Source organism: Thalassophryne amazonica, chromosome 8 (genome assembly GCF_902500255.1).
Source record: "Thalassophryne amazonica chromosome 8, fThaAma1.1, whole genome shotgun sequence".
In the NCBI taxonomy this organism is placed as follows: Eukaryota; Metazoa; Chordata; class Actinopteri; order Batrachoidiformes; family Batrachoididae; genus Thalassophryne; species Thalassophryne amazonica.
In genome coordinates this window covers 112151914-112168301 of record NC_047110.1, presented here as the reverse complement: position 1 = coordinate 112168301, position 16388 = coordinate 112151914, and the positions used below count along the sequence as shown (strand labels likewise).

Genomic DNA, 16388 nt, shown 5'->3' with positions numbered 1-16388 from the left:
ATCAAGTACACAATCTAACTCCTTCTGATCTTCTCTATACTTCTCCCTCAGTATTCTCAGACCAAACACTACATCTGCTGCAGCCTACTGACAGGCTGCTCCCAGGTTGAAATGGACCATCAGATCAGAACATGCAGCAGGCGATCTGACTGTCACACCACCCACGTGAGCTCTGTTCCACATGACGCAGTGTCAGTCCTGCAATGCGACGTCCACAAGACGCGTGTTGGGCAGAACACGCACGCGCGGCTGGCTGGACGCACCGGACCAGTAGATGTGGACATGAGAAGAGCGAACTGCTTCATCATTCATGTCATTTCATGACTGTGAAATGTGACCATGGGTCATCTACAGAGGAACAGATGGATTATATTTGTGTTGCCTGCTTGATAAGAGGGATTCAATAAAATGTGGTGTTTTTATATGGTGTGCGTTTTTTTTAATACGTTCATGTCCTATGAGGCAGTTTCCTGCAGCTTTTACAGGACAATGATTGTAGCTCAGTGGTAAAGTTTCTGACTGTTAATCAGAGCTTTTGGCGTGGGTTCAATTCCCGTGGGTGACATGTAATTTTTAGTTATTTTTTTTTATTTTCACAGCAGCTGCGCGATGTGTACCCACATTGCACAGCTGCTGTGTTCTCGCGTGCACAAAACCACCACAGTATGTATTTTTTTAATTTATTTTTTCTTGACAGCAGCTGCGCGATGTGTAACCACATCTTGCGCGATGTGTAACCACATCTTGCAGCTGGTGGCACTGTGTTCCCGTGTGCACAAACCGTCACACCAGCATTGTGCACACCTGCCCGTCAGTGCAATGTTTCATGATGCGCTCATACAAGCTGCTCCAACAAGTGTTGCGTGAGTTGTACATATTCGCACTGTGTTTGAAGGGGCCCTATCTGTCAAGTGACCAAGCTATTTTAGTGACTAATATGACAGAGTGGGGTTATTTATGACCACATTGACTTTATCTTGGAACACTTGTATAGAAATGATTGTTTTAAGGTTCTTCATATTTATTTCACTGTCTAATATATTTGTCCATCAGCCTTTTCATGCTCACTCTGGGAAACAAGAATCAGTCTCAGTGCTTGTGCAGCTGTAAATCTTGCTATTTTAGGTCTGTTGGATATGCTTCCCTGTAAAACAGTAAAATACAAATTACAGAAATTACATCTGAAGGTATAATGTTGAAAATCTCATAGATCATTTTTGGGTCATAAGTGACCCCACACAAGTTTGGATTATAGTTACCACACGGATCAGCTGATCCTTGCAAAATTCTATGAACAAATGCAGGACAAACAGATTGACAAATTCATGGTAGGAAACCTCTTTCTGAATAAAATTAGAAAAACTGCACAAAAATATATGTCCGGGTCACAAATGACCCCACTCAGTCACTTGCAGGTTTAAATAATCCGGCTAAAAGCTTCACTGCCATCTCTCCTAAACATTTCCATGTCTCTGCAGGAATGTCATCTGAACCAGCTGCTTTTCCACTCATCTTCCTCTTCATAGTGGCTCTTACTTCATCCTTACTAATCCCTCCCAGTCCCTGATTTACTCTTTCCTCATTATGATAAATGGTAAATGGACTGCATTTATATAGCACTTTTTCATCTGCATTAGATGCTCAAAGCGCTTTACAATTATGCCTCACATTCACCCCGATGTCAGGGTGCTGCCATACTAGGTGCTCACTACACACCGGGAACAATAGGGGATTAAAGACCTTGCCCAAGGGCCCTCCGCCATTAAGCAGGGGATGGATGGAAAGACGGACAGATGGACAGATGTCCATCACTCCAGTTTAACTCATTACACCCCCAAATCGTGAATTTTCCCAAATTAAAAGCACATAGAACCAAGATGAACTCATTAAAATTTGTCAAACAACTTTTTGACTTTTGGTGGTCGGAAGCAAGCAGAGTGATGGGATGACATAACCTGCACCCTCTGGTGGTCACCAAGGCAATGCGGGTCACATCAATAATGAATTCTGTGGCATTTGTTTGACACAGTGTAGCGTGTGTGGGTGTGAAGTGTAGTAGCTAATTTCATTCTGGCTGCAGTCTCTGGCATGCTGCCACACTGTGAATCATCCCGCTAAGTTCTAAAACTGTGCTTTCAAAGACATGGAGACGCTCCTGTGGGGACAATGAGGGAGAGAAACACAGACAGCCAGGACGAGAAAAGGAAGAAGAGATAAGGACAAAGTATGCAGTATTGATACAGACACAGAAAGAAATCCAGAGAGAGCGAGAACAAGATAGTCAGTTGGAATCTTCTGTGTCCAAGTGAGAGAGCACAGGAGAAAACGGCACTGGAGGCTCGGCCTTTAACTCTACGCTGAGTCCCAGCCAAGACTTTTTAAACATCTCCAGCTTTCACAAAGCTCTCTTTCATATCCCAGAGCCATCGCCTGGGAAAAGTTTCTCAGAGATGAGCTCTCAGGAGTTCTTATCATACAAACAATGAGCGAAAGTTTCAGACAAAAAAAAAAACCCAAAAATCCATCTGAGTCCAGAGTTATCAGAACGCCGTGAAGGAAACAGCAGAGCTGTTTCTGCTCTGGTGCTTTTATATTTCTCAGACCGACGCAGAGAACAGTGTTGTGGGTGTACGGTAGAACCTCAGAGGTAGAACCTCAGAGGTAGAACCTCAGAGAGGAGGTCTAACCTCAGAGAAACAGAGAGACAGAAACAGAAAAGTTTTTAACAGGTGCAACCTATACTCCAGTGCGACTTATATATGTGGGTTTTTGCATTTAAACAGGTGCACCTTTTACTCCAATGTGACTTATATATAGTTTTTTTGAACCTGTGACTGTAATGCTGGCAGGCAAGAATGTTAAGAGCTACCACAAGCAAGCTAGCATATAGCAGATGAGAAAAAAGTTGCCGGTGATGGAAATAATAAAATATGAGGTGGATATGGAGAAACGGAGGGTGATGTAGACGTGGAGAGGCACCGCTCATCAACTATCAGTGTCCTCAGCAGTAAATATTCCAAGTGAAGCATGTAATTATCCATAAATGACAAGGAATCAGTGATGGATCATCTTTCATTGGCGTTTAAATAGTGAATGACATTTTATGAATAACAGTGATTAGCTGTTCTGACAAGCATGCAGCACACCTCGACCGAGTAATGTGTCAAAAGAGCAGAAGAACAAGGGCCGCTAGCGATGAGAGTGAGCGGAAAATTACACACAGAAGTCTGAGGGAACAAATCAGGTGACGCGCCGCGAGACGGGATCAAAGTGGAACAAAGGCTAAAGGATACGCACATCAATGGAAAAGCTCACAGAATGAGATTAAACTAAAGACAACTAAACGGCGGCGTGTATTTAGGTGAAAAGAACTCCTGCTGATCTCCCGCGACATCGAACCGCCGCTTCAAAATCAATAGAAGCCATTCAGCTCCACTTTAGATCCAGACATCAATCGTCGACCCGCAGGATCAAAATCGCAGCCCTTCTGAAGCACGTCGTGCACCTGCTTGTTGTTCACATCTCGAACCCGCTGCCACAAAAGCCCACAAAGTCAAAAATCACTTTCTAGGGGCTCTCATGCCAAAGGTGCTTCAAAGCGACGCACGGTGAACTCTTCAGGAGTTAAAATAAGAGATGCAGCAGCTGGAGAGACAATAGAAGGTTCCCCTCAGCTATGAATACGTCCACAAACAGCTCATTGAAGCAGCTGGTGAGACGTTTTCAGTCTCTGCAGCAGCTCCTGCAGACACTCAGCCAAACCTGCAAAATACAACCGAGTGGAACCAGAAAAAGACAAAAATACATCAAAGTTCAACAGGTAAAGTTTAGTGCTTCACTTCAAATCCACAAAGGGCAACAATACTATTATCATTATTTATTATCATTGTTGTTGTTGTTAATGTTGATGATGCTGATGTTGTCACTGATATTATTGCTGACATTACTCTTGATGTTATTGTTGTTGCTGTCATTGACATTGTTGCTGTTCATATTATTGATGTTGTTGCTGATGATATTGTTGTTGTTGATATTGTTGTTGTTGCTGTCATTGATATTATTGCTGATATTACTGATATTGTTGTTGCTGCTATCATTGTTGATATTCTTGTTTATATTGTTGTTGTGAATGTTCTTGTTGTTGTTCTTGTTGATGTTATTTCTCAATAATGTTATTGATATTGTTGATATTCTTGATGTTGTAGCTGTTGTTGATATTGTTATTGTTGATATTCTTGATGTTGTTGCTGCTGTGACTACTCGTAAAAAAAAAAACCCTACAGTTGGGGCGTGAGTGTGTGCGTGAGGCTTGTGAGTATTTGTCACAAGCCTCTGGTCATAGTCCTGCAGTCACTTTAGTTAAACAACAGTCATTATATTTAAACTATGATTTTATAGTTAAACTATGGTCATTATATTTAAACAATGGTCATTATATTTAAACTGTGATGATTATAGTTAAACTATGGTCACTATATTTAAACAGCAGTCATTATAGATAAACAACGGTCATTATATTTAAACTGTGATGACTATAGTTAAACTATGGTCACTATATTTAAACAGCGGTCCTTATAGTTAAACAACGGTCATTATATTTAAACTATGATGATTATAGTTAAACTATGGTCACTATATTTAAACAGCGGTCATTATAGATAAACAACGGTCATTATATTTAAACTATGATGATTATAGTTAAACTATGGTCACTATATTTAAACAGCGGTCATTATAGATAAACAACGGTCATTATATTTAAACTATGATATTATAGTTAAACTATGGTAAAAAGTAAAGTCCCTTCGGCTGCTCCCTTGTTTGCACTCAGGGTCGCCACAGCAAATCCAAGGTGGATCTGCATGTTGAATTGGCACAAGTTTTACGCCGGATGCCCTTCCTGATGCAACTCCACATTACATGGAGAAATAGTTAAACTATGGTCATTATAGTTAAACAATGGTCATTATATTTAAACTATGATGATTATAGTTAAACTATGGTCACTATATTTAAACAGCGGTCATTATAGTTAAACAACGGTCATTATATTTAAACTATGATATTATAGTTAAACTATGGTCACTATATTTAAACAGCGGTCCTTATAGTTAAACAACGGTCATTATATTTAAACTATGATGATTATAGTTAAACTATGATCACTATATTTAAACAGCGGTCATTATAGTTAAACAACGGTCATATTTAAACTATGATATTATAGTTAAACTATGGTCACTATATTTAAACAGCGGTCATTATAGTTAAACAACGGTCATATTTAAACTATGATATTATAGTTAAACTATGGTCACTATATTTAAACAGCGGTCACTATAGTTAATCAACGGTCTTTATATTTAAACTATGATATTATAGTTAAACTATGGTCACTATATTTAAACAGCAGTCATTATAGTTAATCAACGGTCATTATATTTAAACTATGATATTATAGTTAAACTATGGTCACTATATTTAAACAGCGGTCCTTATAGTTAAACAACGGTCATTATATTTAAACTATGATGATTATAGTTAAACTATGGTCACTATAGTTAAACAGCGGTCATTATAGTTAAACAACGGTCATTATATTTAAACTGTGATGATTATAGTTAAACTATGGTCACTATATTTAAACAGCGGTCACTATAGTTAATCAACGGTCATTATATTTAAACTATGATATTATAGTTAAACTATGGTCACTATATTTAAACAGCGGTCACTATAGTTAATCAACGGTCATTATATTTAAACTATGATATTATAGTTAAACTATGGTCACTATATTTAAACAGCGGTCCTTATAGTTAAACAACGGTCATTATATTTAAACTATGATGATTATAGTTAAACTATGATCACTATATTTAAACAGCGGCCACTATAGTTAATCAACGGTCATTATATTTAAACTATGATATTATAGTTAAACTATGGTCACTATAGTTAATCAATGGTCATTATAGTTTAACTATGATCATTATAGTTAAACAATAGTTAAGCAAGTTATTGCACAGGTAATAATAAATAGTAAAAACTGAGATGAGTTATGAAAGGTAAGGTGGTGACATACAAGATACAGTCACATTGATAACAGCAATAGACATATAGTGTTAAAGAAGTGGCTTAGTGCAGTGTTATTATCTCTTAGTCTCTTAGTCTTGTCCATCCAAATTGGAAGTCCCAAAAACCAGTTTTATTTGTTATTATCTATCGTCCACCTGGTCGTTACTGTGAGTTTCTCTGTGAATTTTCAGACCTTTTGTCTGACTTAGTGCTTAGCTCAGATAAGATAATTATAGTGGGCGATTTTAACATCCACACAGATGCTGAGAATGACAGCCTCAACACTGCATTTAATCTATTATTAGACTTTATCGGCTTTGCTCAAAAAGTAAATGAGTCCACCCACCACTTTAATCATATTTTAGATCTTGTTCTGACTTATGGTATGGAAATAGAAGACTTAACAGTATTCCCTGAAAACTCCCTTCTAGTGTAATGAAACTTATTCCCCACTGCTGGGTAGTCCATCAGAGTAAATGTAAATGTTATTAAAAAAATGATCAGACAGAAGTCTTTCAGAAAGCGCTGTAACTAGGTTTAAGGATATGATTCCTTCTTTATGTTCTCTAATGTCATATACCAACACAGTGCAGAGTAGCTACCTAAACTCTGTAAGGGAGTTAGAGTATCTCGTCAATAGTTTTACATCCTCATTGAAGACAACTTTGGATGCTGTAGCTCCTCTGAAAAAGAGAGCTTTAAATCAGAAGTGTCTGACTCCGTGGTATAACTCACAAACTCGTAGCTTAAAGCAGATAACCCGTAAGTTGGAGAGGAAATGGCGTCTCACTAATTTAGAAGATCTTCACTTAGCCTGGAAAAAGAGTTTGTTGCTCTATAAAAAAGCCCTCCGTAAAGCTAGGACATCTTTCTACTCATCACTAATTGAAGAAAATAAGAACAACCCCAGGTTTCTTTTCAGCACTGTAGCCAGGCTGACAAAGAGTCAGAGCTCTATTGAGCTGAGTATTCCATTAACTTTAACTAGTAATGAGTTCATGACTTTCTTTGCTAACAACATTTTAACTATTAGAGAAAAAATTACTCATAACCATCCCAAAGATGTATCGTTATCTTTGGCTGCTTTCAGTGATGCCGGTATTTGGTTAGACTCTTTCTCTCCGATTGTTCTGTCTGAGTTATTTTCATTAGTTACTTCATCTAAACCATCAACATGTTTATTAGACCCCATTCCTACCAGGCTGCTCAAGGAAGTCCTACCATTATTTAATGCTTCAATCTTAAATATGATCAATCTATCTTTGTTAGTTGGTTATGTACCACAGGCCTTTAAGGTGGCAGTAATTAAACCATTACTTAAAAAGCCATCACTTGACCCAGCTATCTTAGCTAATTATAGGCCAATCTCCAACCTTCCTTTTCTCTCAAAGATTCTTGAGAGGGTAGTTGTAAAACAGCTAACTGATCACCTGCAGAGGAATGGTCTATTTGAAGAGTTTCAGTCAGGTTTTAGAATTCATCATAGTACAGAAACAGCATTAGTGAAGGTTACAAATGATCTTCTTATGGCTTCGGACAGTGGACTCATCTCTGTGCTTGTTCTGTTAGACCTCAGTGCTGCTTTTGATACTGTTGACCATAAAATTTTATTACAGAGATTAGAGCATGTCATAGGTATTAAAGGCACTGCGCTGCGGTGGTTTGAATCATATTTGTCTAATAGATTACAGTTTGTTCATGTAAATGGGGAATCTTCTTCACAGACTAAAGTTAATTATGGAGTTCCACAAGGTTCTGTGCTAGGACCAATTTTATTCACTTTATACATGCTTCCCTTAGGCAGTATTATTAGACGGCATTGCTTAAATTTTCATTGTTACGCAGATGATACCCAGCTTTATTTATCCATGAAGCCAGAGGATACACACCAATTAGCTAAACTGCAGGATTGTCTTACAGACATAAAGACATGGATGACCTCTAATTTCTTGCTTTTAAACTCAGATAAAACTGAAGTTATTGTACTTGGCCCCACAAATCTTAGAAGCATGGTGTCTAACCAGATCGTTACTCTGGATGGCATTTCCCTGATCTCTAGTAATACTGTGAGAAATCTTGGAGTCATTTTTGATCAGGATATGTCATTCAAAGCGCATATTAAACAAATATGTAGGACTGCCTTTTTGCATTTACGCAATATCTCTAAAATCAGAAAGGTCTTGTCTCAGAGTGATGCTGAAAAACTAATTCATGCATTTATTTCCTCTAGGCTGGACTATTGTAATTCATTATTATCAGGTTGTCCTAAAAGTTCCCTAAAAAGCCTTCAGTTGGTTCAGAATGCTGCAGCTAGAGTACTGACAGGGACTAGAAGGAGAGAGCATATCTCACCCATATTGGCCTCTCTTCATTGGCTTCCTGTTAATTCTAGAATAGAATTTAAAATTCTTCTTCTTACTTATAAGGTTTTGAATAATCAGGTCCCATCTTATCTTAGGGACCTCGTAGTACCATATTACCCCATTAGAGCGCTTCGCTCTCAGACTGCGGGCTTACTTGTGGTTCCTAGGGTTTGTAAGAGTAGAATGGGAGGCAGAGCCTTCAGCTTTCAGGCTCCTCTCCTGTGGAACCAGCTCCCAATTCAGATCAGGGAGACAGACACCCTCTCTACTTTTAAGATTAGGCTTAAAACTTTCCTTTTCGCTAAGACTTATAGTTAGGGCTGGATCGGGTGACCCTGGACCATCCCTTGGTTATGTTGCTTTAGACGTAGACTGTGGGGGGGTTCCCATGATGCACTGTTTCTTTTTGCTCCGTATGCACCACTCTGCATTTAATCATTAGTGATCGATCTCTGCCCCCCTTCTCGGCATGTCTTTTTTCTGGTTCTTTCCCTCAGCCCCAACCAGTCTCAGCAGAAGACTGCCCCTCCCTGAGCCTGGTTCTGCTGGAGGTTTCTTCCTGTTAAAAGGGAGTTTTTCCTTCCCACTGTGGCCAAGTGCTTGCTCATAGGGGGTCGTTTTGACCGTTGGGGTTTTTCATAATTATTGTATGGCCTTGCCTTACAATATGGAGCACCTTGGGGCAACTGTTTGTTGTGATTTGGCGCTATATAAGAAAAAAGTTGATTGAAGTTGATTGAGTTGATTATTATCATAGTTCTGTGTTGTTTAAAGTTCAGTAGTCTGACAGCCTGTGGATAGTAACTGTTCCTGAGTCTTTTGGTACGGGCTGGCAGACTCCTATACCTCCTGCCAGAGGGTAACAGTTCGAATAGTCCTTTTGCGGGGTGAGTGTGATCCTTAATGATGCCGCGTGCCTTACGCTGGCACCGACTGTGGTAAATGTCCTGGATGGTGGGAAGAATGCTGCCAGTGAGGTCCTCAGCTGTGCACACCACCCTCTGCAGTGCTTTCTGACTCTGGCTGGTGCAGCTCCCGTACCACACTGTGAGGCAGCCCATTGGCACACTCTCGATGATGCACCTGTAGAAGTTCGTGAGGATGGTGGTGTTCGTTCCAAACTTCTTCAGCCTTCTCAGGAAGTAGAATCTCTGCCGGGCTTTCTTAACCACAGTGTCTGCATGTAAGGTCCAGGATAAGTCCTCGGTGATGTGGACGCCGAGGAACTTGAAGCTGCTGACCTGCTCCACCTCGGTGTTGTTGATGTGGATGGGGGAGTGCTGACCTCCACGCTGTCTCCTGAAGTCCACTATCATCTCCTTAGTTTTGCTGATGTTCAGAGAGAGGTTATTTTCCTGGCACCAGCTGGTCAGTGATTTCACCTCATCTCTGTAGGCAGTCTCGTCGTTGTCAGTGATGAGGCCCAAGATGGTGGTGTCGTCAGCAAACTTGAGGATCACGTTAGAGCAGTGCTTGGCTGTACAGTCATACGTGAAGAGGGAGTAGAGAAGTGGACTGAGAACACAGCCCTGAGGAGCACCCATGCTGAGGACAAGTGTGGAGGAGAGGTGTCTGCTGAGTCTCACCGCCTGTGGTCTGTTAGTGAGGAAGTCCAAGATCCAGCAGCATATGGACTTCTCCAGGCCTAGGGCAGTGAGCTTGGTGACCAGTTTGGAGGGGATTATGGTGTTGAATGCTGAGCTGTAATCAATGAAGAGCATTCTCACATACGTATTCCCCTTCTCCAGATGGCTGAGGGAGGTATGAACTGCCAGAGCAATGGCGACCTCTGTCGACCTGTTTGCTCTGTATGCGAACTGCAGGGCATCTAGGGTGTCGGGGAGGGAGGCACAGATATGTTTCCTAATGATCCGCTCAAAGCACTTCATGATGACAGATGTGAGTGCTATGGGCCAAAAGTCATAGAAGGTGTTGAGCTCATCCGGGAATGATGCGCTGGACATCTCCACAGACTTGCTCCTCCCCTTATAGTCCGTCATGCAGTGGAGGCCATACCACACCTGCCACACCTATTTCTACCTCATTTTCTTATTTTATTGTACTGTTACTAGTATTATTATTATTGCTTATCCTTGCACACGCTGTTGATGAACAATTTCCTCTACTTGCACCCATCTTGTGTTTTTTTTAAGAGCTGACGTAACATGTGAATTTCTCTGCTGTGAGATCAATAAAGTTTGATCTTATCTTTTTGATCCTACGTTGTCCATTGACCTCCACATCAGAAATATTACTAGGACTGCTTTCTTCCACCTGCGAAATATAGGGAAGATTTGTCCCATTCTGTCTATGGCTGATGCTGAGACCCTGATCCATGTGTTTGTCTCTTCTAGATTGGACTACTGCAATGTTCTATTTTCTGGTTTACCGCAGTCCAGCATTAGGGGTCTCCAATTGGTTCAAAATGCTGCAGCCAGACTTTTGACAGAAAGCAGAACATTTGACCACATTACACCCATTTTGGCGTCTCTTCACTGGCTTCCTGTCCCAGTGAGATCAGATTTTAAGGTTCTGCTACTAACCTATAAAATTATATATGGACTGGCACCTCCCTACCTAGCTGACCTAATTAAACCTTACGTGCCGGCCCGGGCTTTGCATTCTCAGGGTGCAGGACTACTTTGTGTCCCTAGGGTGAATAAGAAGTCTGCGGGTCACAGAGCTTTCTCTTATCGTGCTCCTGTTCTGTGGAATTTTCTCCCTGCATCAATAAAACAGTCAGATTCGGTGGGGACTTTCAAGTCCAGACTTAAGACACACTTATTTTACCTTTCATATGGCTAGCATACTGGTACAGTATGTTACTATGTTTTTTACTCTTAAATTAATTTTATTAGTAAACATAGTGTGCCGCGTCCTCAACTTTATCTAAAGTCTGGTTCTGTTAGTGAAGCTTAGGGCTAGTGGCCGGTGATCACCTTAGTATTTCTTCTGTTTTTCTTGTTGTTTAATGCTGACAAATTACACTGTATCTGTTGTCTTTCTGATGCCTGATTCTGTTTTTTTTTCTCTGTTTGAGGTGCAGCTCCATCCAGAGATGGGTGTGGTGTCTGTTTCTGCAACCATCCTGTTCTGTGCACCGGCAACATTTCCTGTATATTTGTTTCTGTGAATTGTTTGGTAATTTGTGTCTGTATCATGGCCCATGCAGAGGGTCACCCCTTTGAGTCTGGTCTGTTTGAGGTTTCTTCCTCAGAGGGAGTTTGTTCTTACCACTGTCGCCTGTGTACTTACTCTGGGGGTTGGTAAGGTTCGACCTTTCTTGTGTGAAGCGCCTTGAGGCAACTTTGTTGTCATTTGGCGCTATATAAATGAAAATAAATTGAAATTGAGATGAAATGTTCCACTTGTCAACTTGGACATAAAGTGATTATTAATAGGTGAAACCATTTGAGTTGTTTGACATTTACGTGATATTGTTTTTGCACAGGAACTTTGTGCTTTTGGCTCAATTTTTACTTAAAAGATTTCATAAAAATTACGTGGGTTATTGTTGGTTGCAAAAAGAACGTCTCACACTTTAACTGATGATCTGGGTCTAGATGGACGTGTTTGATGGTGGGAAGTTCATCCTGATCTCCAAACTGCACTTTGATGTTAGTTGGTTAATCACGCCAGGTGACCCGCCACATACAGCATTAGGAGGATGGACACGAAACAAAAAGATGAGCAAGCAATTCCAAAGAGTTCCTACGTGCAGGCTGAGGTGCACAGACAGAACCCCTGCCAGATGCCCTCTTACTTGTATGACTTGTGGTCCAGGATGTTGTGGTCCAGGTCAATGTAGTTGATGAGTCTCCTGCCGTAAAGTGTCATCACGTCTCTGGTTACGGACAGCAGACTGTGGCAGAACTTCATCCCCATCTCCTCAAGCTCCCTGGTTCCTGTCTGCAAACCCTGAACATAAGTCATGATCCACCTCAACAAATCAGCTCCTGAAACCTAAACACAGATACACACCAATATTTATAATCAGATTTAAAAGTCTTTGTCCACTGCTTGACTGGGGTGAGGTCAGAGTTCAGACGTCCTTCTTCACAACTTGGTTCTACAGTTCCACTGCAGGCATCTCAAACTGTTACCAGGACAGATGGGATAGATAATCCCTGCAGTGTGTTCTAGTTCTACCCCCATGTAGCAGACTGGGTTAATCTGCCACCAAACTATACCCGTACTAGAGCTCTTGGAGAAACTCTGTTGTACCTGCATTAATGTAAATGTCCACCAGATGGAGGTATTCCTCCATTTTAAGAATGTTGAGTACAGCATACTGTGGGACACCGCCAGCGACAACCAACATCTTGCTTATATTAGCAGATAGCAGAGGTGGGACGAAGCCACTGTCAAGTCATTCTCAAGTCAAGAATCGGCAAGTCTCAAGTCAGCTTGCAAACATTTGGTGGGCATTATGACTTGAGACTTGCCGATTCATGACTTGAGAATGACTTGACAGTGACTTTGTCCCACCTCTGGTAGATAGAATAGTGTGACCGAACAGAAAATAAACCCCGGGGTATATCTTGGTCCTGGCTAGATCATACCTTCTACTCCAGATTATACTCTCTGATCCATATTATCATCATCAATTTCAATTTTTTATATAGCGCCAAATCACAACAAACAGTTGCCCCAAGGCGCTTTATATTGTAAGGCAAGGCCATACAATAATTATGTAAAAACCCCAACGGTCAAAACGACCCCCTGTGAGCAAGCACTTGGCGACAGTGGGAAGGAAAAACTCCCTTTTAACAGGAAGAAACCTCCAGCAGAACCAGGCTCAGGGAGGGGCAGTCTTCTGCTGGGACTGGTTGGGGCTGAGGGAGAGAACCAGGAAAAAGACATGCTGTGGAGGGGAGCAGAGATCAATCACTAATGATTAAATGCAGAGTGGTGCATACAGAGCAAAAAGAGAAAGAAACACTCAGTGCATCATGGGAACCCCCAGCAGTCTAAGTCTATAGCAGCATAACTAAGGGATGGTTCAGGGTCACCTGATCCAGCCCTAACTATAAGCTTTAGCAAAAAGGAAAGTTTTAAGCCTAATCTTAAAAGTAGAGAGGGTGTCTGTCTCGCTGATCTGAATTGGGAGCTGGTTCCACAGGAGAGGAGCCTGAAAGCTGAAGGCTCTGCCTCCCATTCTAATCTTACAAACCCTAGGAACTACAAGTAAGCCTGCAGTCTGAGAGCGAAGCGCTCTATTGGGGTGATATGGTACTATGAGGTCCCTAAGATAAGATGGGACCTGATTATTCAAAACCTTGTAAGTAAGAAGAAGAATTTTAAATTCTATTCTAGAATTAACAGGAAGCCAATGAAGAGAGGCCAATATGGGTGAGATATGCTCTCTCCTTCTAGTCCCCGTCAGTACTCTAGCTGCAGCATTTTGAATTAACTGAAGGCTTTTCAGGGAACTTTTAGGACAACCTGATAATAATGAATTACAATAGTCCAGCCTAGAGGAAATAAATGCATGAATTAGTTTTTCAGCATCACTCTGAGACAAGACCTTTCTAATTTTAGAGATATTGCGTAAATGCAAAAAAGCAGTCTTACATATTTGTTTAATATGCGCTTTGAATGACATATCCTGATCAAAAATGACTCCAAGATTTCTCACAGTATTACTAGAGGTCAGGGTAATGCCATCCAGAGTAAGGATCTGGTTAGACACCAGGTTTCTAAGATTTGTGGGGTCAAGTACAATAACTTCAGTTTTATCTGAGTTTAAAAGCAGGAAATTAGAGGTCATCCATGTATTTATGTCTGTAAGACAATCCTGCAGTTTAGCTAATTGGTGTGTGTCCTCTGGCTTCATGGATAGATAAAGCTGGGTATCATCTGCGTAACAATGAAAATTTAAGCAATGCCGTCTAATAATACTGCTTAAGGGAAGCATGTATAAAGTGAATAAAATTGGTCCTAGCACAGAACCTTGTGGAAGAAGATTCCCCATTTACATGAACAAATTGTAATCTATTAGATAAATATGATTCAAACCACCTCATTTACATTTTGAGCAAAGCCAATAGAGTCTAATAATAGATTAAATGCAGTGTTGAGGCTGTCATTCTCAGCATCTGTGTGGATGTTAAAATCGCCCACTATAATTATCTTATCTGAGCTAAGCACTAAGTCAGACAAAAGGTCTGAAAATTCACAGAGAAACTCACAGTAACGACCAGGTGGACGATCGATAATAACAAATAAAACTGGTTTTTGGGACTTCCAATTTGGATGGACAAGACTAAGAGACAAGCTTTCAAATGAATTAAAGCTCTGTCTGGGTTTTTGATTAATTAATAAGCTGGATTGGAAGATTGCTGCTAATCCTCCGCCTCGGCCCGTGCTACGAGCATTCTGGCAGTTAGTGTGACTCCGGGGTGTTGACTCATTTAAACTAACATATTCATCCTGCTGTAACCAGGTTTCTGTAAGGCAGAATAAATCAATATGTTGATCAATTATTATATCATTTACTAACAGGGACTTAGAAGAGAGAGACCTAATGTTTAATAGACCACATTTAACTGTTTTAGTCTGTGGTGCAGTTGAAGGTGCTATATTGTTTTTTCTTTTTGAATTTTTATGCTTAAATAGATTTTTACTGGTTGTTGGTGGTCTGGGAGCAGGCACCGTCTCTACGGGGATGGGGTAATGAGGGGATGGCAGGGGGAGAGAAGCTGCAGAGAGGTGTGTAAGACTACAACTCTGCTTCCTGGTCCCAACCCTGGATAGTCACGGTTTGGAGGATTTAAGAAAATTGGCCAGATTTCTAGAAATGAGAGCTGCTCCATCCAAAGTGGGATGGATGCCGTCTCTCCTAACAAGACCAGGTTTTCCCCAGAAGCTTTGCCAATTATCTATGAAGCCCACCTCATTTTTTGGACACCACTCACGCAGCCAGCAATTCAAGGAGAACATGCGGCTAAACATGTCACTCCCGGTCCGATTAGGGAGGGGCCCAGAGAAAACTACAGAGTCCGACATTGTTTTTGCAAAGTTACACACCGATTCAATGTTCATTTTTAGTGACCTCCGATTGGCGTAACCGGGTGTCATTACTGCCGACGTGAATTACAATCTTACCAAATTTACGCTTAGCCTTAGCCAGCAGTTTCAAATTTCCTTCGATGTCGCCTGCTCTGGCCCCCGGAAGACAATTGACTATGGTTGCTGGTGTCGCTAACTTCACATTTCTCAAAACAGAGTCGCCAATAACCAGAGTTTGATCCTCGGCGGGTGTGTCACTGAGTGGAGAAAAACGGTTAGAAATGTGAACGGGTTGGCGGTGTACAGGGGGCTTGTGTTTAGAACTACGCTTCCTCCTCACAGTCACCCAGTCGGCCTGCTTTCCCGGCTGCTCGGGATCTGCCAGAGGGAAACTAACGGCGGCTAACCTACCTTGGTCCGCACCGACTACAGGGGCCTGGCTAGCCGTAGAATTTTCCACGGTGCGGAGCCGAGTCTCCAATTCGCCCAGCCTGGCCTCCAAAGCTACGAATAAGCTACACTTATTACAAGTACCATTACTGCTAAAGGAGGCCGAGGAATAACTAAACATTTCACACCCAGAGCAGAAAAGTGCAGGAGAGACAGGAGAAGCTGCCATGCTAAACCGGCTAAGTGCTAGTAGCTGCGCTAAGCTAGTGGATTCCTAAAAACACACAAAGTGAATAATGTGTAAATAATTTAGAGGTGATTCAGCAGAGGGAGTGCTTTAGTTAAGGCACGTGAAGATTACACTGTGAAACAAATCGTTATCTAGTTAACTAGATCAATCTAACTGCGCAGATTAAACAGCTAACAGATACAGCAAAACACCGCTGTGCTCCGGAACAGGAAGTGATACAATACCGCAGTGAGAGCCAACCACCAGTAGAGGCAAGCAAATTATACACTAATTATACACTGTATTATACACTATAA

General features: G+C 41.2%; 1 protein-coding gene across 1 annotated transcript in view; it reads right to left on the bottom strand.

The window, feature by feature from the left end:
• Positions 1-16388, bottom strand: part of LOC117516328 (cytosolic carboxypeptidase 4) — a 202745-nt gene that overhangs the window by 9755 nt on the left and 176602 nt on the right. Inside the window, exon 25 of the mRNA XM_034177280.1 lies at positions 12205-12359. Within this exon, the coding sequence (XP_034033171.1) occupies positions 12205-12359 (155 nt within the window). The remainder of the gene's footprint in view (positions 1-12204; positions 12360-16388) is intronic.